The sequence below is a fragment of the Eleutherodactylus coqui genome, chromosome 8, assembly GCF_035609145.1.
Source record: "Eleutherodactylus coqui strain aEleCoq1 chromosome 8, aEleCoq1.hap1, whole genome shotgun sequence".
In the NCBI taxonomy this organism is placed as follows: Eukaryota; Metazoa; Chordata; class Amphibia; order Anura; family Eleutherodactylidae; genus Eleutherodactylus; species Eleutherodactylus coqui.
Window position 1 is genome coordinate 78362693 of NC_089844.1, and position 27140 is coordinate 78389832.

Sequence of the window (27140 nt, forward strand, 5' to 3'; positions counted from 1 at the left end):
TCGGAAGCAGACAGCATCAGCTGAAAGGTCTGGTTTTGACCCTAACATCGGCAACTCCCATGCTCAAGAAATGTGCACACATTCCGTCATCAGAGCTTCATTATGGCATAGAAAACATTAGTTTGTGTGAATATTTACGTGGATACCACTATTGTGGTGATATACCATATCATAAATCTTGCCCAGTCTTTCTATCCAACAGTATAGAAAGAGAACAAAAAGGATGAAATGGAGCAAGCCCAGTGTGGAAAAGTCTAAAGTGAGGAACCTGGAGCTTAGTAGCAGGGATAAGATGGAGGCAACTTATTCTATTTTCTTAGGAAGGTGCAGCCCACCTACGAAATGTTCTACCCATAAGGTGAACATATGGAATGTATATGCTCTGTGCAATTGTGCCCTGCAGGGTCCAGCATACAAAGGGTTAAGTGAACCTCAAAACAAATTAATGTTCAAGAAGGTAACGGTCGGCCAATTGATAAAGAGCGCTGACTGCTGGGTAAACTGATCAAAACAGAATCCTTCTTTCTCCAAGATAGTAAAGAAATCAGAGGATGAAAGGAAGGGGTTAATTCATAAGGCAATAATATTTACAATCAATGAAATAGCTGATAAAAAGATTAAAACATGTTCAAACATGTAGACATAATTATGATTAAATTACTAGTGAGCACTTTAAAAAAGTAGTAAACTACGGGTGGGGCTCAGTCAGACGGGCGTTTTTTAAATGTGTTTATTCACGTGTAAAAAAGATTGCGCTGTGCACATAAAAAAAACTGTGTGACCACGTCCATTGTCTATTGCCATCCATACGTTCCATATTTTGTAGGTGCGAATTTTATGCGCATATAAAAATTGGACATGTGACCGCTGCCATTGAAAAGCATTGGTTCTTAACCCCTTAAGGACCAGACACTTTTTAGGGATTTGACCCATGTGGCTGTTTTACTGCTCAATTTTTTTTCCTTTAGCTATCAAAATTATTTTTGCAGCATTTTTTTTCCCGTGACATATAGGACTATTTTTATATATATATATATATATATATATATATATATATATATATATATATATATATATATATATATACATATATATATATATATATACAGTATATATATATATATGTGTATATATATATTTTTTTTTCACTGCCTTTTTTTCCCCATTTTTTTAGTTTTAATGGGGGTAAAAATCTAAAAAAAAAATGATTTTTTTTAAAACATTTATATATATTTTTTTTAAATTATTTTTATATTTACACTGCAATAAAGTATAGGAATGGGTTCCTCTATTTGTTTTGGAAGTTTTGATATATAGTATGTATGGTTTTGGTTTACAGGGCGCTTATAGCAACGTTTTTGGTTGGTGTCGGTTTTGGGTTATTTTCTTTCTTATGTATATATTATTGTTTTATTCTGTTGTTTTGTTTTACTTATGTATGTAATTATGTTTTTTTACCATCTATGTCCCCAATGACGTCATATAAGACCTCCTGGGGGACATTCACATTTTATTTTTTTTTTATTTGACACTTTCCCACTGTAGCTGGGACATCCATAGGAGTCCCAGTTACAGGGGAAAGCAATCCTTGTAGTGACATTAGTTACTTGCAGAGCTGCCAGGGTCTATTCTGACCCTCCAGCTCTGCAGTAGTAGGGAATCCTGGGAGGTCGCAGCCCCCCCCCCCTCTCAGGCTCCCGTAGTGAAAGTGCATTTTACTTTCCCTTTTCCCACACAGTGCTCATTGAGCACTGTGTATCGGGGAAGTAGAAGGCAGGAAGGGTTAAAAACCCCTCCTGCCTTCTGCTCCGGGTTATCAGCTGTCACTTACAGCTGATAATCCGTTCCTTCCTCTGATTGATTGCAGAGGAAGGAGACTTAAAGCACCGCCGTAATTTTACTATGGCTGGTCCTAAACGGGTTAATAAATGCAGATCGCAAACGCAAGTAACATGTGCACATAAAAATGCCCGTCTGACTGAGCCCTTATAATACAATCCTTGTCATGTCATACATCTATTTTTAACTGGTAAAAAGCTAGAAAATCTATGTTTTGGCACAATATATGCCAATGCATGGCAAAGAAATTTCGGTATGAAATTTGCCTTGTTACATGTTTATAAATAGCTGATTATATTGTTACAAGTTTAGTATTATTACAGGCATTCATGAAATCACATCTGGAGATGATTTACACGGTGCAGAGAGTGGATGCAAACAATGTTTATGAAGTGTAACAAATCAATCTATGTATTTACTAAATAGCAGTCAAAAGAAACAAACTAAAACTCGATGTGATGAGAATATAAATGTAAGGCCTCCTTCCCACGAACGGATTTACGCCGCGTAAATTCGCGGCAAAAATCCGCTGCGTTGCCCCCTGCTATTAGGTTCTATTGAACCTAATAGCATAATGCTCACGGTGCGGAATTCCACCGCGGAATTTCGCACTGTGAAATCTCCCGTCCTCACCCGCAGCATGCTCTATTTGCAGCAGGTGTACGCGCTGACGGCTTCCATTGCAGTCAATGGAAGCCGTCTGTTCACGCTATCTCCCGCTGTAACACAGCGGAAGATAGCGTGAAAACGATTCCCCGCCTACTGCCGCCGCGTCATATGACGCGGCCGGCGCGTCACATGACACGGCCGGCCGCGTCATGTGACGCGGTGGGCGTGTCACATGACGCGACGGCGGTGGGCGGGGAAGCGTCTTCACGCTATCTTCCGCTGGTAAGTATGGGGTCTCTGGGGGGCGCCGTGACGGGCTTCACTGCGAAATATTCCGCAGCGGAGCCCGTCACGCTCGTGTGAAGCCGGCCTAAGAGTCTTATTAGTTGTAATAGATTGAGTGAAATGAAAATTAAAATGATCATTTTACCAGCCCTGACGGTATATTCTAGCAAAAGTTCTTTCAGCGCTGATGGCTGGGGAAGCCGTAGGAGTGATTTAAATTGCCGTTTTCGCGGGAGCAGAGTGGAGGGAAAAGTATGAATGAAGCACAGTTTTGAATTGATTGCTTGGCATAGTACTGTACTTTTTGCACATGTAGGACCTGTTCACATGGGCGCAGGACATCCCCCACCCTTTTTTAAAAGGCCTAATGAGGTCCAGATGTGTTCTTTTGTTCACGTAATTGCGCAGTGTATTGTGCTTTTGCACACCTCTCATAGACTTCTAAGGGTCCTTGGTACGCGAATACGCAGGACAATAGAGCTGGTCCTCATGTGCGCAAAAAACAATAAGCAGGAACCCATTAACATCAATGGGTTCTATTTTCGGCGTATTGAGCGTATATTTTGCATGTGGAAAAAACATAAATATGTCCATTTGAAGCCGCCCTAAATGCCTGATATTTCTTTTAGCATAACTGCATGAAACAAGTGCTTGTTTTTCAATGCTAGTAATAACTTCTACAGGGTGGGCCACGAAAAGGTAGGTTGGCACCACACTGTTATGTAGGCCGTCTATAGAGAAATATCTGCCTTTATTGCCCATAGCAACTAATCTTATGAGCACCAAAGGTCCCGTAGGCTTTCCTTGTGAGCGCAAAAAAAGGAAAATGAATGAAACCATTGAAATCAATGGCTTCTATTCTCTGCCGATTGCACATGCAAATTTTGCGTGCGCAAAAATGTGCCCAAATACGCCAATGTGAAGGAGTCCTTATACAGAGCTTTAATGTGACTATATATACGACACCTTGAATATTTTCACCCTACCTGAATTGTACAGATATAATCACCCTATCCCCATGTTTCCCCTACAGATCTCTCTCTGGGTCGTGGCTGCAGCTCATCAAATACAAATAATCCGGAAAGAATATTTCCGGAAGATAATGAGGCTCGACATCGGCTGGTTTGACTGCAACTCTGTTGGAGAGCTGAACACAAGAATTTCAGAGTAAGGAGGGACATTAATGGGGATAAGACTAAAATTAAACATAAACATTGGGATTATAAAGTCAGCCACCAGAATGGCAAATTCAAGAGTGCCGTCACATGTCGCTGATTTGCTGCAGATACTGTTGCAGATTTTGGCGCAGGCTTGCCGCAGATTTCACCCCTTCAATTTCAATGCAATTGAAAGGGTGAAATCTGCTGTAGATCCGCAACAAAATTTGCATGAAATCCACTACATGTGAATGCACCATCATTGTACAGTTTATTCAGCATGGCAGGTTTCAAGATAGATACCGTGTTTCCCTGAAAATAAGACACTGTCTTATATTAATTTTTCCCCCAAAAGGGACACAGGGTCTTATTTTCGGGGGATGTTTTATCATACTTATCTAGCAAGCGCTGTCCGAGTCCTTCCCGCTGTTCTCCGGAGTTCCAGCAGGCTTGCTTGAAGTTCTTGGCTGCCGACAGAGGATCGATTGCTGGTAACGGGGTTTGTAAACTCCACCTTCAGCAGGTGATTGCTCTGATTGGTTCTTGAGCGCCGTAGCTCAGCCAGTCAATGCAGCTCTCGATGAACCAATCACAGCCACTCAATGTGATGGCTGTGATTGATTCATCAAGCACTGCAGTAGTGTAGCAAGGGCTTATTTTTTTATCGGTGCCCTCACAGGTGTTATTTGCTCCTCCATTTGGTAGTCAGCTACCTGCATGGTGAGAGGAGGATGCATCTATATGCACTCCTCAGTCAGTAAGTAACGGCCATTTTCTGTGATTGTTAGTTTCGGGGTAAGTCTTATTTTCCGGGAAACATGGTATCGTATGGCATGGGAACATAAGTAGTGATATTAAAACTATATTGACATAGTATGCCAGGGTGGTTTCATTAATAATGCTCCCCTTGTTGCTACGTTAGTAATAATGCTCCCCTTGTTGCCCTCATCGGTATTAATGTTTCCCCTCATAGCCCTCTATCAGTAAAAACACTCCCCCTTTTGTCTCCATCAGCAGTAGTGCTCCCCTGATCCCTATGCTGTATAATTAAAGAAAAAAACAATATACTCACCTCCTTTGCTATCTAAGCTGCTCCGCTCCGGTGGTCCTTCCTTCCACTTCAGTCTTTGACTTCCCGATAGCATGTTCATGCACGATGCTGTATCAAATTAGCCACAGCTGTCCCATAGCACATGATCATGCAACCGCAAGCCAAGCAGGACCAAACTGGTGGAAAAGCGGAGGAGGTGAGTATACTGTTTTTTGCTTTATTTTACTTTATAGCCTCACCTGGCCACCTCGTAAACTGAAGGCTTAGAGGGATGCCTGTAGCAGATGCTAATGCAATAGTAGTTGCGGGTGGCCCCAGGATGTGATCGACCCACCAGGACTTTTGCCAGTGGACTAAATGGGCAATCCGCTCCTGGTGTTGTTGCACCCTGGTTGGGAATCAGTGACCTAAACGATACATGCTCATTTCCTGTAGCTTTTCTTATTGATGTATTACAGTGGTTGTTCTTATTGTTGTTTCTTTTCTTTAAACAGTGATATTAACAAAATCAACAATGCCATTGCCGATCAGGTCGCTATCTTCATTGAACGCGTTTCCACATTCGTGTTTGGATTCCTTATTGGATTTCTTGGAAACTGGAAACTAACACTGGTTATTGTGGCTGTCAGTCCTCTTATTGGTTTAGGGGCAGCTTTAATGGCACTGGTAAGTCTTAAATATAGTTTTAAATGTATAGATAGATAGAGAGATAGAGAGATATGTGAAATAGATTTGGGACATAAGGAATAAGGACGGTGCATGTACTGATGGAAGATATGGGGAGAAGTACAATTTCCTCCTATATACCTTCCACTTAAAGGTCTATACCAATACAGTGCATAAAGAATATTGAAATACACAGTAGGGTAAAGCTAGCACTAGAGGGCATGTAAGAAGCCTAGAATAAAGTGCAGTATTATATACTAACATACAGTAGATGTGCGCCTCATGGATGTGGGAGAGATAAAGTGTGGTGCACACATTTCATGGTTGGCTGCGTCAAGCTAAAGTTTGCTTTTTCAGGGGTTTTTGCAGTGTTAAAGGGGTTTTTCAGGATTAAACTATTGACGACCTATACTGAGGATAGAAATATATAAAAACTTAAATTGAGTGGTGCCTATTCACACAGGAAAAAATATGTGAGATGCATATATGAAATTCAAACCCAGAGGGTGTCATACGGAAATCCAAACTAGCCTGTAGACCACAAGGACGGGTCAGAATATCCACTGATCCACAGGGGAATGGTCTACTCCAAACTCACCAAAGTGGCCAATGTAACCAAAAGAGGAAAGTAAAAAGAGGGTGCTCAAAGGAACAACCAAGGTCCAGAAGTGTCTTATATCAAATAAAATCGGATGATGGAATATTCACATAGTAGGGGTAGGCTCAATCACAACTAAACCCAACCCCCATATATCTAGGATAGCTCAAAACACACCCAAATCAGGTGAGCCAAAGACGTCTCAGGATAAATACAGGGATGCTTTATTGTAGAGGCTAACAGATTTTAAGGTTACAGGATTCCACTTTCTCAGGGGATAGAGTTACATGACATACAATTCAACTTAGTTGTATGCAGAAAGAGCAGGGACAAAGTCTCTCACACCACTTCATTCATGGCGTCCCCGGCCAGAAGCTACATGCGCTTCAGAGATGGTACGTATAGAATTTAATGTAATATAATACAATTCTGGACCTTGGTTGTCCCATTGAGCACCCTCTTTTTACTTTCCTGCTTCAATTCTCATCAATAGTTGATCAGTGAGGGGCCGTAGTTTAGGAACCCAACCAATCAGCTGATTAAAGAGGCTACACTGGCCTCTTTTCAGGTGACATTCATTGGCCACATGGCCGGAGAGAAACTCAGTGCCATTCAAGTGAATGGGATTGAGCTGCAATACCAGGTATTTCCATTATACAATATATGGAGCTGTGCCTGGTATGGACTGAATTAGTCGCAGCGCCCATCTGATTGCCACTGTCACTTCAATCAGCTGATTGTCATGGATACCGAGTGGTGGACCACCTCTAATCAACTATTTATGACCTATCCTAAGGATAGGTCAACCATAGTTTAGTCCCAGAAAACCCATTTAAGTTTCAATTTAAAGATTGTTGCAACAGTAGGGTAAAGGAGTTTCATAGGAATGTCATTACTGTACAGCCAGTGGAAACCCATCCTCAGAACAATGCAAGTGTAGACCAGAGGGTGGGGGCAGGGCTGGGCTTGTCTTAGGCAGTGCTAGTCTACTACTACCCTGTTCTGAACGGTGTAGCATTAGGTTCCATCCAGATCCATGGTCCTGCCAACTTACCCCTCCAGTCTACATATGCATTTTACTGTCCTAGGCCAGGTTTGCACAGGCTACACAGACGGCAGCTATTTTGTGTCATTCTAACACAAAGTGTTCTGCATCGACTGCACCAATGTCTTATTCCAAGCATATACATTCTAATAGAGCCAAGTGTGGTGTATTAATAGACATAGAACATCAGGAACACCTTGTGCACACATTGGCGAGCTTACTTCAAAGTGGTGCTATTTATTCCTATTACTTAGACTATTCTGATATCCGCTAGTGATGTTCTTACTTCAAGCTTGGGAGCACATTGAGCATATATGGGAAAATAGTAGTTATAGTACATTCTGACTGAACAATGCCTAAATGGCTTTCAGAGATGGATAAATGATAGAAAACTGTGCTGCCCCTTTAAATCTAATGTCAGGAAATGTAGTTCTGTTAAATGACTTGTTTTTCTATGTTACTATTATGGGATTGTAATGGGTGCTGGGATGCTTCTTCAATCATTCCCGCAAATGGATTTAAGCTACTTCTAAGAAAAATAGACTATAATTTACCTCCTAGTGATGTTATTTTTGCAGGAAAGTACATTTAATACCATTTGCTGTTTGATGGTACAAGATAAAGCACTTGATAGTAAATAAGTGGTATCTTCACTGCTAGAACTGCAAGCGGAGTTGCATTTAGAACATGACATGTAATCTGCCACTGTCCGATTGATGTGCCAGCATATCATCTTGATTATCCATGATCTTTCATTGGGCAATCAGTAAATGCAACATGAAATTTCCAAGACTGACCATTCTATACATACAAAAAGACATGACGTCATCACACATTTAAGTACTTTCAGGTAAATGTTTTCTACGAGGCCCTCAGCACACAACCTTGGCGATGCCTGAACCTCACAATTCACTTAAAAAGAGCGACCTTCAGAGTGTTGGCCAAGGAGTATTCAGTACCAGCCACAGAGCCCAAAGTAACAGCTAATATGTATCTACTAACTTACTTCTGCTCCATACTCTTGCCTCTTCAATCACTAGAAGGAAGTTGAAAGGGTCATTACATTTTTGTGCCTCCGGGTGCTGGATGAGTGACATGATGGTCCTGTTAATAGGCAATGGCCTAGAAGATAAATGTCCACGAGATGTGGAAGCACTTTTAAGTGATGCAGCAATTAGTGGTCTGGACAAAAGGGAGAGGGCTACACTCTCTCTCGGGCTCCCAGAGACTGCCATTACTGACCTGTTTGGTGTGGCCAAGACAAAAAGACCCAGTACAGTGACAAAGTGTGACTACATCCATTGCTGATTAAGAGTTTTCACCATCCGTCATGCAAAACCAGTGTCGGGTAATCCTGACTTTCTACAAAAAGAACAGTCCAGTGTGTGCTTCCCACTGGATAAAAAGTTGTAAAGTTTTAGCAAAATGTGTTCCAACCAAAATGAGGTTCTGAATTGTTGCCGAGCTCCCAGAAGGGCCTGTGATTGAGTCTTCACCCAGCTCTTTCCACAGAGGTGATATCGACAAGCAACATGGTCTCCCCCGTGGTTAGTGTATTCCCAATCCTGTCTGAAGTATTCCCAGCTGGGGGCACCTCTTCACCTTGGCTCCTTCAAAATCTTGTTCGGCAGGGTAACAACATATGACAAATATCAGACTTCACAGTCAGCCCCAGCGTGGATACAGTCTGTGAACGAGGATCAAAAGTTCTGCTGGTTGACCAAGGCTTTGACTCCATAATAGACATTAAGGTCTAGCAGAAAACCACCACATTTAAAGTTTCGACCTACATCTGCAGTCCAGTAGATGAGCATTAATGTATTACAAATCCAATGACTACATCCTATGTCGCAAGCATGATCACCATTTCATAATTTTTAACTATGAGGCTTTCAACAAGAACTGACCAGTCTTCAGTCAAGTAGTTGCCCCTTTGGGGAATCTTTGTTCTCTTTGTAGATTTACATTGTTCCTAAACTTGTCTTACTCTTACCTACAATATACTTTTAGGCTGTTGGAAGACTGACAGGCAGAGAGCTGAAAGCATATGCAAAAGCTGGATCCGTGGCCGACGAGGTGCTCTCCTCCATCCGCACTGTGGCTGCCTTTGGTGGGGAGAAAAGAGCAGCTGAACGGTAAAAATATTGAATCTGCAGTAAGCACTGATATTAATGAACTGATGGGATGATAAGTAAATAAATTCATAGACTTTTTCATCTGTTCATTATTACAGATATGATGACAATTTAGAGGCTGCACAGGCCTGGGGCATTAGGAAAGGCGCAATTATCGGATTCTTTCAGGGATATATGTGGTGTATTATATTCCTGTGCTACTCTCTGGCATTTTGGTATGGATCCAAGCTGGTAATTGACACAAAGGAACTGACACCAGGGAGTCTACTTCAGGTAATCGTTTTCTAGCATTTCAGGGTCATATGGCATCAGAGTAGTAGTGCCAAATCAAGAGACAGAGGAAACAGTGGTTATATAATGAAGAACAGAATGATACCATAGCAAATGGCCAAGGATACAATGTTATGATATGCATAGGTATCTTACAAAGTTACATTTCACCTTTGTTGTCACAGCCTTTGTTGGCATGGCATGACTTACTGAAAGAACGGGAGAAGGTAATATTTGGCAATGGCACGAATCAATTGTGTATATAAGAGAAAGGGGACCACAATACATAGACCAAATGTCTCTTTGATTGATCAAAATGGACTCCCATCATGACACTTAGCTCTGCCACCCAGGAAAAAAGGCTCTGGTGCTTTTTATTCCCTCCAGGCTCTATCTTTGGGCCAATTCCACATCCCTTTGATTGCTAAGACCCCATTTACACTGAAAGATGATTGCTCAAAAATCGCTCAAACGACCGTTTGAGTGACAGTTTTGACTGATCATTTTTGCATAGTCTAAAGTAGCTAATTAGCCACTAAAGAGCTATCCAGGTGGAGCGGGACACCGCCGCTATCGCTCGGCGAACATATACAGCTGTTTTGCATAAGCAAACAGCCACATTGTTCTCCGCGCTTACAGCTCGCGGCCCACTGTGAACTACCAGTGGGACACGGGTTGAAAGAATCTTATCAGTGCTGCCAACTGTGATAACAGCCTGCACTGCTGAAAAGAGCTCAGTTTTTTAGAATTGAGTGAGGAACGAATCGTGCACAAAAACTGCACGATGTCCGTGCATTTAGCCGCAACGGTTATCGTTCAAAAGATGGCTTTGAGCGAGAATCGTTGTGTCTAAATGGGCCTTAACAATTCTGTTCTTCTAAAGAGGAGAGCCCTACACATATTTTCATCAAGCAGTAGCAAAAGATGTAGGACCAACTAAGCTTCGGGACCTCTTCTACAAAGGGTCACATAGTAGTCACATGACCTCTATGGTAATATGCCCTTGGTATCTATCACAAGCACATGGTCAAGTGCTCATTTTAAATGATAAATGCTATATGAGCCTCGTGTGGTGCAGAGTGTAAGCTCTCGCCTACGACCTGAAGGTTGCAAGTTCGATTCCCATGTAAGTCAGGTAGCCGGCTCAAGGTTCACTCCATCCTTCCGGCCTTTCATCCTTCCGAGGTCAGTAAAATGAGAACCCAGCTTGGTGGGGGGTAATAAGTAATAATTACCTGAAAGCGCTGTGGAATAAGTTGGCGCTATACAAGTACCATGATATATATATCACTGTGTCTTATGAACTAAGAACTTGTTCACCTAATCTTTTAGGTATTCTTTGGGGTTTTGGTCGCGGCCATGAATCTGGGCCAGGCCTCTCCGTGCTTGGAAGCTTTTGCCTCTGGAAGGGCAGCTGCAACAATTATTTATGAAACAATAGAGAAGGTACAGTATGTCTTAAAGAAGTCTAACGTTCTTAATTTGCAACATAGCAACAGAGATTGAAGAATATGTACAATATTTGCATGTTTATGTTTGTATCTCACAGATGCTTTAAAACATTAAGCAACCAGGCAAACAGTCTAGATTATACAGTGTATATAATAAGACTACACACTGCTTCTGGGACCTGTGGTTCTACAGGTTTCCATGAGCACGGCTTCACAGGTGAGGATTAATTGAGCTGGCACAGTGTGGAGTTCCTCCCGCCAGCCAATCCCCATGTGTCTGCTGCAAGTGTGTTGGTGTGAACTGTGTCCTGTCCTGCTGGATCGTTTATCATCTCTAGGCTGGTTAGGCCCTTAGATTCCAGTGCGGGTCCACCCTTATCAAGGCGATCGCCCTGTTTCCAGGCAGGGTTCTTGTGGGTGTTGTCTCGTTAGAGTAGGGACCTGCGAGACAACGAGAAGCCTTGAATTGGCTTGTGGGCTTAAGTGACTTGGCCAATCCACGAACCAATACCTTGTACTTTATAGCAATTCCATCTGTTATGTGTGCAGGTATGCAAGGTGAGTGTTTTGGTTATTTGTCAGTCCTTATGTTATGTCTGTCTATGAGTCCAGTTTCCAGTATGCAGTTCACTGTCCCTTTGGTATTCCATCCAGCGCGTCCTGTTTGAACATTGAACCACTCCTGCGTCCGTCCTGTGGTCAGGTGCGCCTGACGGACATAACAGCATCATTATGCTTTGGGGCTGTTGTTCTGCTGCTGTAGCTGGGGTTTTAGTCAAGGTGGAGGGAATTATGAATCATTCCAAATATCAGTCCTCTTTGGCTAAAAAGATGAAGATGAAGAGGAATTTTACATTTCAGCACAACAACAACCCAAAGCATACCTCCAAATCAACAAAATGGCTTGACCAGAAGAGCATCAAAGTTTTAGAAAGGCCCAGCCCGAGCCCAGACCTCAATCCTATTGAAAATCTGTGGGTTGACCCACAGGCGTAACTTGAAGCTTCCGGGCCGCAATGCAAAACCTGCAACAGGGCCCCCAACTATAATACTTTATTCATAGTACTAGGTTCCCTATATTGAGTAGAGGGGCCTTATGGGCCCCCTGAGGCTCCTGGGCCCAGGTGCAACTGCATCCCCTCCATCCTCTAAAGTTACGCCCCAGGGTTTACCTAAAGAGGCCGCTATACACGAGATGCCCTCACACACTGCAAGATTTAGAGCACTTTTGCAAGGAAGAGTGGGCAACGATTGCCAAGTCAAGATGTGCCATGCTGATAGACACCCACCCAAAAAGAATGAATGCTGTCCTAGTCAAAGGGTGCATCAACTAAGTATTAGTTTTAGGGTGTAGATATTTATGCAATCACATTATTTTTTCCACCTTAAAAGATTTCAGTTTGTTTTTCCATGGAATTGTACAGATAACGGGTGGTCTGCAGTACAGATTTTTTTTTTTCAAACCCCTACTTTTTCCGCGGAATCCGTGACCTTTTCGCAATGTGATTAAGGAAGGGTCGCAGATTGGATGGCTTCCATTGACTTCAATGGAAGCCATCTATACGAAATCTACTTAGTAAATGGAGCATGCCCGGATTTTTCCTCCACTTGCAGAAACCACAATTGCTTTCCGCAAGTGTGCAGGTAGAATCAGTTTCCCATAACATGCTATGAGCAGTATTTGCTGCGGATCCGCAGTGCGGACACCTGTCGCAGATTTTGCAGAAAATATCCGTCCGTGGGCAGGAGGCCTTAGTTTGATCTTTTTGTCTTGAACTATTAAAATCATTTAGACTTTCTATACAGCTCAATAAGTTTTTCCTGACTTTATGTATCATATGTCCATCAGAATGTATCCATAGTATTGGATGACCCTTTGTATTTGCATTGTTTGACGTTTTTATATTTCTGGATGGACAACCGTCACTGTAAACTGTCATCGAAGGGGATAAATATTCACACTTTTTATTTTATTAGACTCCAGTAATTGACTGTATGTCTAATGAAGGACACAAATTAGACCAAGTAAAGGGTGTTATTGAGTTCCATGACGTGAATTTCCATTATCCATCAAGGCCTGACGTGAAGGTATGGATTGTCAGATATCACTATGCTTTGTTTTACCATCATGGTATTAAGTTAGCGCTCTACAGGCATTATCATCAATCACATCAGTCCCCAATGGGGCCCACAATCTACGTTTCCTATCTGAAATACAGACACCCCAGGGCCAAATTCAAAAGACTATGTACTTATTGGTACAGAATGTTTTCGAATGTGAAGGAAACTGGAGAAAACCCACACAGACATGAAGAGAATATACAAATCCCATGCAGATATTGTCCTTTGTTGGATTTGAACTTGGGAACCCAGCGCTACAAGGCACTTTGTTGCAGGTTCTTCCTAGGATGCTTTTTACATTTTTTGCATTTTCTTTTTTTTTTTTTTTACTGAATTTTATAATTACACCTGATCTCTATTATGTGAGTCTAGATTTGAACCCCTGTATACTGAAGGGTGGGGGTAGATAGATATTTCTGGAGTTATGAGTTTGTATGTTCTTTTTCATATTTACTCTTCAAAATAATACTGCTATTTACCATCTATTGCTCAAGAGTGAACGAGGCACAGAATTTAGTCTTTAACCACCATTAGGGCTTCTTCATGCAACCGCGTTTGCGTGGGTATTTGCATGCGTAAATCATGCGCATGCAAAACACAAAGAATAAAACCCATTGATTTCAATGGGTTCGTTCTCACAAATGGGTTTTGCGCGCACATTTCGCATGCGTTGAAAAAAGTGCAGCCTGCTCTATTTTCCTGGTTTAGCGCATAGAAGTCTATGGGAGGTGTGCAAATACACTGCTCAAAACACAGGGTAAAGAACACATCTGGACCTCATTAGGTGCAAAAAGTACAGCAAAATATACTATTGCGTGAGCAAAAAAGCAACGGTCATTCCGCAAATATGCAGCGCTAAGGTGTGTGCAAATAGGCACACGCCCCTGTGAAGGGGGCCTTAGACCGAATTCACATAAGCATATTTTACATACGCTGCATGCTCTATTTTCCTGCGTATTTGCACAGGGAAAGAGCACATGTTGAACTAATTACACTAATTGCCCATTTCAATGAATGTGAGAATCACTGCAGGTTTATTTGCACATGCACAGAGCACAGTAAATTACACCAATGCATCTGCAAATATGCAACACCCATTCTGCAAATACACTTACATTTGTGTGAATCCGGCCTTAAAGGGGCGGCCCAGGATTGCAAAAAAGGTCTTTCCTTTCCAGCTCAATCCTATGCTCTTCCATCGGCTGCAGTAGCAGACATAACCAAAGACATTGTGTATTCTCTGTATAAAAACTAGACTTCTCTTTCTAATCTTGGACAATAAATAGGTAATTATAAAGAATAGAAAGTGTATTACATTTTCTTTAATTACTATAATAAGTGTATTTATGCAATATAAAAGCATGTAAAGAAAACTAAGAGGCTTAGCAATATTTGTAATTGTATAAAATGTGTCTTAATAGTTAGCCACATTTGGAATCAGCATCTCACATAACTCACATGAACCTTTGTATTTAAATGGTAACTAAAGATGAGCGAACACCAAAATGTTCGGGTTCGCGTTATTCGAAACGAACTTCCCGCGATGTTCGGGTGTTCGTTTCGAATAACGAACCCCATTGAAGTCAATGGGCGACCGGAACATTTTTGTATTTCGCCGATGCTCGCTAAGGTTTTCATGTGTGAAAATCTTGGCAATTCAAGAAAATGATGGGAACGACACAGCAAGTTCTCCTCTGCCACAGCTGTAACAGCTGTGGCAGAGAAGAACGATGTTAGCCCATTGAATTCAATGGAGCCGTCAATACAGCCGACTCCACTGAATGCAATGGGCTGCCGGCGATCGCGGGATGAATTGTCGGAAAGGGGTTAAATATATAAGCCCTTTCCTGCAATTCATCCAGAAATGTGTAAAAATAAAAAATATATATATACTCACCTGGTGCCGACAGACGGAGTTCAGCGCGGCAGGCTGCAGTTCTCCTGAACTGCTCTGAACAGCTGTGAGTAGTATTCAGCAGCCGGGGATTTAAAATCCCCGCCTGCTGAATAAGATGCCTCTGAATGGTCACAGCCTGACCAATCAGAGGCCAGCCCTCACTCACACCCATTCATGAATTCATGAATGGGTGAGTGAGGGCTGCCTCTGATTGGCTCATGAATTGGCTCATGAATTCATGAATGGGTGTGAGTGAGGGATGCCTCTAATTGGTCAGGCTGTGACCATTCAGAGGCATCTTATTCAGCAGGCGGGGATTTTAAATCCCCGGCTGCTGAATACTACTCACAGCTGTTCAGAGCAGTTCAGGAGAACTGCAGCCTGCCGCGCTGAACTCCGTCTGTCGGCACCAGGTGAGTATATATATATTTTTTATTTTTACACATTTCTGGATGAATTGCAGGAAAGGGCTTATATATTTAACTCCTTTCCGACAATTCATCCCGCGATCGCCGGCAGCCCATTGCATTCAGTGGAGTCGGCTGTATTGCCAGTTCCATTGAATTCAATGGGCAAACATCGTTCTTCTCTGTCACAGCTGTTACAGCTGTGGCAGAGAAGAAGGATTTGTCTTCTATATGTTCTCAATGGGGTTGGCGCTGCTGCCGCCGGCCCCATTGAGCGCATATAGAAATGATTTCTCAGGGAAGAAAGTTAAAGTAACCCGAACATCCGAACATCGTGTGGTGTTCGTTACGAATAACGAACATCCCGAACACCCTAATATTCGCCCGAGCATCAAGCTCGGACGAGTACGTTCGCTCATCTCTAATGGTAACATAGTATGTAAGGCCGAAAAAAGACTTATGTCCATCCAGTTCAGTCTGTTACTCCCCAATGATGATCCAGAGGAAGGACAAAAAAATGAGGTAGAAGCCAATTTTCTCCATTTAAGGAAAAGATAATCCTCGGATCACCGACCCTTCTGGAGTTATTAATGCTTATAACATATAATATTGTAACACTCAAGGAAGGCATCCGGCCCTTTTGGCACTCTTATCAAATTTGTCATCACCACGTCCTCAGGCAGAGCGTTCCATAGTCTCACTGCTCTTACAGTAAAGAACCCCCTTCTATGTCAGTGTACAAACCTTCTTTCCTCTAGATGCAGAGGGTGCCCTCTTGTTACAGTCCTGGGTATAAATAGATGATGGCAGAGATCTCTGTATTGTCCCCTGATATATTTATACATAGTTATTAGGTTGCCCCTCAGACGTCTTTTTTCTAAACTAAATCTTCCCAATTTTGATGACCTCTCTGGGTATTCTTTCCGTTTGAATTTGCAGATTCTGAGTCATCTCAATATATGTGTTAAACCTGGAGAGACCACAGCTTTTGTAGGACCTAGTGGTTCTGGGAAAAGTACCGCAGTGCAACTCATCCAAAGATTTTATGACCCTACAGATGGGAAGGTAACTGTATCCTAAATAATGTTGATCTCTAGTTATCCATTTCTTGTCTGGACCGAGCTTGGATTTAGTGGAGCCATTAACAGTGAGATGTCCAGAAAAACATAATCTGTTCAATGGATGACTATTGGCAAGGATCTAGAGTACTTGTCAACCATGTCATCTGCATGGAGTATACAACCTGGAGCCAACAAACCACCTCTCCTTCTGACTTAGTGCATGATTTGCAAAATGTAATAAAACGGTTAAGGCCATTAAGTGCTTAGGAAATTGGCAAATGTAATTATTCACAGTATATACAGTACTCAAGATGCAGATTGTGGACCTTGATGAATGGCTGTGATGAACCAGTGATCGATGAACCAATCACATCCATTCATCAAGTGCTGCCTTCTGACTGGCTAAGCATCAGCCAATCACAGCCAGCGCTTCCAGGAGGCAGGGATTTTTCAATCCCCAGACAGAAGAGATAAAGAAGAACAATGTCGGGGATCGGGAAGAAGTTGCAGCAGAGCCCTGGACAGCGACTCTGGTGATGTATACTTCTGCAGCTAGGGCTTATTTTCTGGGTAGGGCTTATATTTCAACCCGCCCATGTCGAAAAGCGTTGCATGTGGTGCTACAAAGTCGCGCAACTTTATAGCACTACAAAACCGCTGTATTGCCGTAAAAAACCACAGCAATATTGCATGGACCAGTGATGTGATATTGCCGCAATTTTCTCGCAGCGATGCTGTGTCGCCCGCGTGAACCAGGCGTAAGCACTATGTTGGCCTTTTTCGAGCAATAAATTCTGATGACAGGTTCCCTTTAAATTTTTGCATTTACAATTGTGTTTGCTGCCAACATATTATTGCTGCACCACAATCCTTCCAAATGCATGAGGCTAGTATGCTAAGAGCATGGGGATCTCCATAGAAGAAATCAATGGTGTTGCAGGTTATTGTCCTCACATCCTATAATCTCAGGAATAATGTGGGTGCTTTTTGCCACTGGAGAGAAAGCAAACATAATCCTTTATTTCTCCCTTGTTGTTTGCTAACATAGCTTTGATGGTCAAAACTAATATCCTTGTGTTAGCTATTACACAGCCCATAGAAGAGACATAGCACTAACCAAAAGTGCCCTCTTCACCTTACCTTCTCATGGGCCCTATAGTCATAGCCAGAGGCGTAACTTGAAGATTTGGGGTCCCAATGCAAAATCTGTAACACGGCCCTCCAATTATAATGCTTTACTCACAGTACTGGGCTCCCTATATGGAGAAGAGAGGCCTTATGGGCCCCCTAAGGCTCCTGGGCCCGGGTGCAACCGCATCCCCTATAGTTACACCCCTGGATGGGTTTTAGGTGATATGCGTGTCTTTGACATTGGGATTTTCTATGAGATGGACCTTTAAATCTATGATATACAGTAGGTGCCTAGCCACATGGATGTCAGATATCTACTGCTAGATAATGTTCCAAGGTTGGAAGGGAACATAAGTAGGAGACCAGGACTAGGAATAGGTAGATATATTTAGTGCATTTTGGCTTATATAGAAACTTGCTCACGGTTTGTCATCTTCATCGCCAGGTCACCTTAGACGGACATGACATCCGCACTCTTAATATTCCGTGGCTGCGCTCCTTGATTGGGATAGTTGAGCAGGAACCTGTATTATTTGCTACAACCATCGCTGAAAATATTAGATATGGAAGAGATGGAGTCACTATGGATGACATTATAAAAGCAGCACAGGAAGCTAATGCCTACAACTTCATCATGGATTTACCAGAGGTAACAGGAGGCAAAGAGGATTTTCTCTGAATGCTCCAGTAACTTTACAGGAGAATCTAACTATATTGCTTAATTCAATTGTGAAAGAGGATCAACTCGGTTATTTTAAGGAGTGAATCAATGATGAGATTGCAGGAGAACAAGAAGCTGGCGTGTGATCTAAAAATGGGTTTATGTAAAAGTTGTCATTCGCATTTCAATATTTTGTGCGGTATTTATCGTTTTCTAGAAATTTGACACCATGGTTGGGGAAGGTGGAGGACAGATGAGTGGAGGGCAGAAGCAGAGAATTGCCATTGCAAGGGCCCTTGTCAGAAATCCCCGAATCCTCCTCCTTGACATGGCCACGTCGGCTCTGGATAACGAGAGTGAATCGGTGGTTCAGCAAGCACTGGATAAGGTCAGTCTGCACAAATGATTAGGGCATGTTCACATGCAGAGGATTTTCCACAATGCAAAATCCACTAAATGTTTTGGCGCGGATCCACATCAAAATCCGGGTCAAAAATCTGCATGCTGCATGTGGATTTTGATGTGGATTTACCTGCTAATTTGAAGAGGTATAAGCCACACTGAAAATCCATAGCATAAGGCCTCTCTCACACGAGCATATATTGGCCACTGTTTTACGGCCGGCTGATATACACTACGATGTGAGGTGTAAATACTCTTGTAAATGCCCGTTCAAATGGCATGGGCACCGGCACATATACGCTGAGGCTGCCGTGCCGTTGCCCCTTCCCCTACCCTCCCCGGCTCACCTCCTCTCTCCTCCCCTCCGTCTTATTGCAATTATAGGGGGCCTCCTCCCATTGCTGGCTGCGGACAAGGGGTGGGGAGGGGGCAGGAGCTTAGTCCATTCCAGAACTATCTTTTGGGCCTGGCGTAACAATGCCCGGCACTATATTCGCCGTCCGGAAATACGGCCATGTAATCTGATGCATTGGAATCCAATGCATCAGATCACAGCGTATATCGGCCAACCGTGAAAACAACGGGCAAATATATGCTAGTGTGAAAGAGCCATAAGGCCTTTTTCAAACGACCCTTTGCGTTTTTGCGTTCAGCTGAACACGCCGTAAAATCATATGAAAGTAGAATAGCTGCTATCAAGTCTCGGTCAGAATTAGCATATTATTGGCCATTTACACGGGTGGCTGCAGCATATCGGAAAAAAGCACACTGCAGTACGGATATCTTTCAATTGGCAGAAATCCTCGAAATGACTTCTAATGCTTAAATAGAGCCAGCTGTAATCTTTTCCCAGGGTTGGACACTGGAAAACTCCCTTTTTTTCAGCTCCCATAGAAATCTATTTAAGCTTCATGCGTATCTTGGCAAAAGATAGGGCAAGACCTATCTTCTGACGCTGCGTCAATAAAAAAACGATCACCGATGTCCTATTTCACGACGTATTTTTTTATACGTGTCCAAAAATGGCTCATCTGAATGAATACATTGTAATCCAACGCTTCAGATGGTCACAATTTTTTGACACGGATACAATAGCTATACGGTCATGTAAATAAGGCCTAAATCTGAGCTCAGACGACCGTAATTCGCTGTGTGCCACCCGCAAAAGACACACGTGCTGCAAGCATGACATTGTGTACTTGCTGCGAGCCACCAATAGCCATGCACTATCTTGGCGTGTATTTGCATGTAACATGCACCAAGATAGAATATGCTGTGATTTTTGTTGCCTGCATATTTTGCGCAATTTGTGTGAAAATGACCGACCATTACCATATGCGCTCTGTAATGCGAGAAAATAAGAATTATATATCACAAATGAAGAACGCATTCCTGTACTTTATTTTAGCGTAAGTATAATTTTGGCAGCTGAAGAAAAAAAAAATAGGGCCGTAAAACCACCAGATTGATAAAATCTAGAGATGAGCGAGCGCACTCGTCCGAGCTTGATGCTCGTTCGAGTATTAGGGTACTCGAGATGCTCGTTACTCGAGGCGAGCACCACGCGGTGTTCGAGTCAATTCCATTTCCTTCCCTGAAAGTTTTGCGCCATTTTCTGGCCAATAGAAACGCAGGGAAGGCATTACAACTTCCTCCTGTGACGTTCCAGCCCTATCCCACCCCCTGCAGTGAGTGGCTGGCGAGATCAAGCAACCCCCGAGTAATTAAAGTGGGGCCGCCCGCGGCTCGCCACAGTCACACACTGGGAGAGATCAGGGACAGTGCTGGTGCTGCTATAGGGAAAGTGTTAGTGTAGGATCCTGTGTACAAGAACCCCAACGGTCCTTCTTAGGGCCACATCTGACCGTCTGCATTACTGTTGTGGTGGCTGGGAGCAGTTTTGCTAATTTTTTTTTTGTATATCGGGCGTGCAGCCCCATTACAGCTATAGCGTTCTCAGGCTGCAGTCTGTACTACATAGTATAGAGACAGCGTTACTGAGATAGGGAGATTGGCAGTGTAAGATCCTGTGTACAAGAACCCCAACGGTCCTTCTTAGGGCTACCTGTGACCGTGTGCATTTTACAGGTTGTCTGATGGGAGTTGTAGTCCATCACTTTTGCACAGCTAGGCCGGTTTGCAGCCTTCCGTATAATTTTTTTCTGGCTGCAGTTAGCGTTACAATACCGCTGTCAGCCTCCAACTGTACGCCAATAATTCCAAAATTTTTTACACCACTCTGCCGTCAACTTCACGCACAGTGACTGTGTGCATTTTACAGGTTGTCTGATGGGAGTTGTAGTCCATCACTATTGCACTTAGGCCTGTTTGCGGCCTTCCTGACTATTTTCTTCTGCCTGGAGTTTGCCTTACTATACCGCTCTCAGCTACAAAGTCTACGCACATAATTCCAAGATTATTTACACTGGCCTGTGTCCACAGTGAATTTGACGCTCAGCGTACAGCCAACACAGGTACTTATAGAGGGAAAGTGATATACACAGTATATAGCCTGTCTTCTTTTTCAAAAAAACCCCAAAAAGCTCCTACGTTGGGCTACCTCTGACCATCTGCATTTTACTGGGTGCCTGGTGGGAGTTTTGGTGCATCACTATTGCATTGCTAGGCCTGTTTGCGGTCTTCCTTCCATTATTTCTGCCTGGAGTTAGCGTTACGATTCCGCTCTCTGTGTGAAAGTGTACGCATATAATTGCATAATTATTTACAGCGGTCTGTGTCTGCTCTATTCGTAATCCACCATGTTGAGGGGTAGGAGTCGAGGATGTGGACGCGGGCGAGGATGCGGAGTTCCAAGTGAGGGTGTGGGCACAGGCCGAGTTCCTGGTCCAGGTGTATCCCAGCCGGCTGCTGCGGAATTAGGAGAGAGGCAAGTTTCTGGGGTCCCCAGCTTCATATCACAATTTATGGGTCCACATGGTAGACCTTTATTGCAAACAGAGCAGTGTGAGCAGGTCCTGTCGTGGATGGCAGAAAATGCATCCAGCAATGTATCGACCACCCAGTTTTCTACGCAGTCCACAGCTGAAACTCTGAATCCTCTGGCTGCTGCTCCTCCTTCCTCACAGCCTATACTGCTGCTACAAAAATGGTACTGGGGTCTGCATATGCTTCTGCTACATAAATGTTACAGGGGTCTGCTGATACTGCTGCTAGAGAAATGTTCCTGGGTTCTGCCTATACTGCCACTACAGAAATGGTACTGGGGTCTGCATATACTGCAGCTACAAAAATGTTACAGGGGTCTGCCTATACTGCTGCTACAGAAATGTTCCTGGGGTCTATTTATACCTTTGCTACAGGAATGTCACAGTGGTCTGTCTATACTATGGGTGCACTACGTCTTCCCATCGCTGTGTTTTACCTATGTGGCACAAATAATACAGTGACTGACTAGGCAGGAATTGCTGGCTGAGGCCAAGTTGCTTGGTGGGGCGAAACTCTCCCATGGTGGGGCACTCCGATTTCTTCCTGTGTAATACCATCTTTGTGCACTTACAGCATAGGCTAGGCCAAGGAACTCAAAGACTGCCCCTTCCAGTGTTCAGCTATCTATGTTGCGACACATGGATTTCCCGTTGTTATGTAACTCAGGGCACCTTGGGTCACAAAGGTGGAGGCTTGGAACCGAGCCTGACCCAGGGCCCGCTAATGTGCTTCCCACAGAGACTATAGCGGGTCCTGGTCATGGTGTCTTGTGCTTGTAATGCCACCTCCTCCTCCTGCTTGGGGTCAGGGGATCAGCACTGGGCATCATGTATTTACTCCCATGTTACCACAGTTATCTGAGACACTGGTTTGGGCCAAAGAAGAGGAGAGTTACTGCATTGATGAGACCTTCACAGCTGTACTAGCATCGGAGTCTGCTCTATGCCCACGATTGCTGAGGGTGTGTGTAGAGGCCTATGTACTCGGCACAGTGAAAGTCTGGCATGTTCGGGCACTATAATTTCTTCATGTTTATTACTGTCTTTGGGTTCCTTCGGCTCGCCTACGCTGTGGGTGCACAAAGACTTCCCATAGCGGTGATTTACCTGTCCGGCACAAAGTCACTGACTGACTTGGGTTGGGTGCATAGTGCAGATGACTTTCCCCTTGCGGTGTGGATAGAGCTATCCGACACCTAGACAGAATGAATACTGTGTGGGCACATGGACTTCCCATTACTATGTCAGTCGCGACACCTTGGGTCTCACAAGGTGTTTGCTTGGACCGAGACTGGCCAAGGGCCTGCTCACATCTTTCCTACACAGGCTACAGCGGGCCCTGGTCATGGTTTCTTGGCCTTGTAAGGCCACCTCCTCCTGCTTGGGGTCAGGGGATCAGCAATGTGCATCATGAATTTTCTCTTGTGTTACCACAGTTATCTGGGAAACTCGTTTGGGCCAAAGGAGAGGAGTGTAACTGCATTAATGAGACGTTCACTGCTGTACTAGCATTGGAGTCCGCTCTATGCCCGCGATTGCTAAGGCTGTGGGCAGAGGCCTATGGCCTCGGCGTACTTTAAGTCTGCCATGTTTGGGCAGTCTGATTCCTTCATATTTAATGCTGTCTTTGGGTTCCTTCGACTCGCCTATGCTGTGGGTACACACAGACTTCCCATAGCGGTGATTTCCCTGTCCTGCACAAAGTGACTGACTGACTTGGGTAGGGGGCAGAGTGCAGATGCTTTTCCCCTTGCTGTGTCGCTAGAGCTATCCGACACCTAGACAGAATGAATACTGTGTGGGCACATGGACTGCCCATTACTGTCAGTCGCAGCACCTTGGGTCTCACAAGGTATTTGCTGGGACCGAGCCTGGCCAAGGGCCCGCTCACATCCTTTCAACACAGGCTACAGCGGGTCCTGGTCATTGTTTCTTGGCCTTGTAAGGCTACCTCCGCCTCCTGCTTGGGGTCAGGTGATCAGCGATTCGCATCATGCATTTTTTCTCATGTTACCACAGTTATCTGAGAAACTTGTTTGGGCCAAAAGAGAGGAGAGTAACTGCATTAATGTTACAAGGGTCTGCCTATACTTCAGCTGCATTAATGTTACAGGGGTCTGCCTAAACGTCAGCTGCAGAAATGTTAACGGGGGCTGCCTATACTTCAGCTGCAGAAATGTTACAGGGGTCTGTCTATACTGCTGCTACACAAATGTTACAGGGGTCTGCCTATACTGCTGCTACACAAATGTTACTGGGGTCTGTCTATACTGTTACTACTGAAATTTTACTAATACTGGGCTATGCCTATACTGCTGCTACGGAAATGTTACTGGGGTCTGTCTATACTGTTACTACTGAAATGTTACTGGGCTCTGCCTATACTGCTGCAACTGAAATGTTACTGGGGTCTGTCTATACTGTTACTACTGAAATGTTACTAATACTGGGCTCTGCCTATACTGCTGCTACTGAAATGTTACAGGGCTCTGCCTATACTGCTGCAACTGAAGTTTTAATGGGGTCTGTCTATACTGTTACCACTGAAATGTTACTAATACTGGGCTCTGACTATACTGCTGCTACGGAAATGTTACTGGGGTCTGTCTATACTGTAACTACAGAAATAATACTGGTGTCTCCCTAGACTTCTGCAACATAACTGTTAGTGGGGTCAGCTTATACCTTTGCTACAAGAATATTACAGGGGTCTGTGCATAGTATGGGTGCACTAAGTTTTCCCATCGCGGTGTTCTACGTATCTGGCCCTAAAAAAAATCCCAGACTGACTAGGGCATGGAGTGTGGGCCGAAGCCAACCTGTATTTGATCTCACGTTAGCTCAGCTATCAGGGGCACTGCAATGGGATTTATTAATGTACCGTCTGTGGCTTCTGGGGACCCACCCATGCTGTGAGTCCACACAGACTTCCCATAGCGGAGTTGTACCTGCCTGTGACTATTAATGAAAAAAAAACAGTCTAACTCGGGCATGCAGTGTGGGCCAAAGCCAACCTGTACTTTATCTCACGTTAGCTCAGCTATCGGGGGCACTGCAATGGGATTTATTTATGTACCATCGGTGGGTTCCAGGGAGCAACCCATGCTGTGGGTGCACACAGACTTCCCATAGCGGAGTTGTACCTGCCTGTGACTATGAAAAAAGGCCAGACTGACTCTGGCATGCAGTGTGGGCCGAAGCCAACCTGTATTTTATCTGACGTTAGCTCAGCTGTCCGGGGCACTGCAATGGGATTTATTTATGTACCGTTGGTGGCTTCCTGGGACCCACCCATGCTGTGGGTCCACACAGACTTCCCATAGTCACAGGCAGGTACAACTCTGCTATTAATAAAAAAAAACCCAGTCTGACTAGGGCATGCAGTGTTGGCCGAAGCTCACCTGTACTTTATCTCACGTTACCTCAGCTATCCGGGGGACTGCAATGGGATTTATTTATGTACCGTCGGTGGGTTCCAGGAAGCCACCCATGCTGTGGGTGCACACAGACTTCCCATAGCGGAGTTGTACCTGCCTGTGACTATTAATAAAAAAAACCCAGTCTGACTAGGGCATGCAGTGTTGGCCGAAGCTCACCTGTACTTTATCTCACGTTACCTCAGCTATCCGGGGGACTGCAATGGGATTTATTTATGTACCGTCGGTGGCTTCCTGGGACCCGCCCATGCTGTGGGTGCACACAGACTTCCCATAGCGGAGTTGTACCTGCCTGTGACTATTAATAAAAAAAAAAAAACAGTCTAACTCGGGCATGCAGTGTGGGCCGAAGCCAACCTGTATTTTATCTGATGTTACCGCAGCTATCTGGGGCACTGCATTGGGACAAACAAGAGGAGCGATACAGCGCTAATGAGACGTTCACAGCTACGCTAGCATTGGAGTCCGCTGTAGGCCTGCGATTGCTGAGGGTTTGTGCAGAGGCCTATGTCCTGGGTGCAGTGAAAGTCCGCTTCCTGCCTATGATTGCTGAAGCTGTTGGCCTAGGCCTATGTCCCGGGGGAAGTGCAAGTACGCCACGTTGGGGCTGTGGAGCTTTTTCCTGCTAATCCAGTCATTGGAGCGGTGAAAGGAAAGCTAACTGATTTAATGAGCCCATCGCAGATGAACTAGCATCGAAGTCCGCTTCATGCCTACGATTGCTGAAGCTGTGGGCCGAGGCCTATGTCGTCGGCGTGGTGCTTGTCTGCCATGTTTGGCCGCTCTGATTTATTTATTGTTCATGTCTTGGGTTGCCTAAGACCCACCTATGCTGTTGGTGCACACTTAGTTCCCATTGCGGTGTTTGACCTGTCTGGCACAAAGACACTGACTGACTTGGGTAGGGGGCAGAGTGCAGATGGCTTTCCCCTTGCGGTGTCGATTGAGCTATGCGACACCTAGACAGAATAAATACTATGTGGGCACATGGATTCCCCGTAGCTATGTAACTCATGCCCACGTTTGCAGCTCCTGACGGAGGTGGCACAGGAATGGAATGAAGATCGAACGTCAATTTCTCATTGCTTCTGTACAGCATTGTGGGCTATCGCCCCGCCCCTTTTAAAGAGGGTCGCTGTCTGGCCCTGCCAACCCTCTGCAGTGTGTGCCTCCAGTTCCTCCTCATGGCAAATGCACTTATAAATAGACATGAGGTTGGTGTGGCTATGCAGCCAGCATGTGGCATGAGGGCAGCTAAAGGCTGTGCAGGGACACTTTTGTGTGCGCTGCGGATGCAGGGTCGTGCAGGGGGGGGGGGGGGGGTTGGGCAGCATGTAACCCAGTAGAAGAGGCAGCTCTGTGTCCCGCAGGCAGTGCTTGAGCTTGGTTGGAGGTAGTGTGGTGCTTAGCTAAGGTGTGCCTTGCAAATAAGGGTTTGTCCGAAGTAAAAATTGTTAGGGTGGGGGTTCACTCTTGCCGCTATTGTGGCTTAATAGTGGGACCTGGGAACTTGAGATGCAGCCCAGCATGTTGCCCCTCGCCTGCCCTATCCGTTTCTGTTTCGTTTTCATCACTTACGTAGGTTTTGAAGATTTTCACAAATGAAAACCTTAGCGGAGCATGGGTCATATACAAAAATGCTCGAGTCGCCCAATGACTTTAATGGGGTTCATTACTCGAAACGAACTCTCGAGCATCGCGGAAAGCTTGACTCGAGCAACGAGCACCCGAGCATTTTGGTGCTCGCTCATCTCTAATAAAATCCCTAAAAAGTGTCTGGACCTTTTGGAACCAAACACCCTGGTAATTAAGGGGTTAATCGTCCAGATAGGTTCCATCCAGGTGCCAGCAATGGGTGACGTTTTTGGGACTTTAAACTGAAGCCCTGACGGGACCCCTGGATGGAACCAATAATGAGGTCTGAACAGCCCCTAATGAGGACAATGGCTTGCTTCCTCTGTACCCAGCCTGG

General features: G+C 44.3%; 1 protein-coding gene across 1 annotated transcript in view; it reads left to right on the plus strand.

Moving 5' to 3' along the window:
- The window catches only part of LOC136577887 (bile salt export pump-like), a 113550-nt gene that overhangs the window by 38329 nt on the left and 48081 nt on the right, over nucleotides 1–27140 (plus strand). The window contains exons 5-13 of the mRNA XM_066577807.1: nucleotides 3767–3900; nucleotides 5436–5607; nucleotides 9261–9385; nucleotides 9484–9658; nucleotides 10988–11101; nucleotides 13084–13194; nucleotides 16471–16596; nucleotides 18169–18372; nucleotides 18602–18772. Of these exons, the coding sequence (XP_066433904.1) occupies nucleotides 3767–3900; nucleotides 5436–5607; nucleotides 9261–9385; nucleotides 9484–9658; nucleotides 10988–11101; nucleotides 13084–13194; nucleotides 16471–16596; nucleotides 18169–18372; nucleotides 18602–18772 (1332 nt within the window). The remainder of the gene's footprint in view (nucleotides 1–3766; nucleotides 3901–5435; nucleotides 5608–9260; nucleotides 9386–9483; nucleotides 9659–10987; nucleotides 11102–13083; nucleotides 13195–16470; nucleotides 16597–18168; nucleotides 18373–18601; nucleotides 18773–27140) is intronic.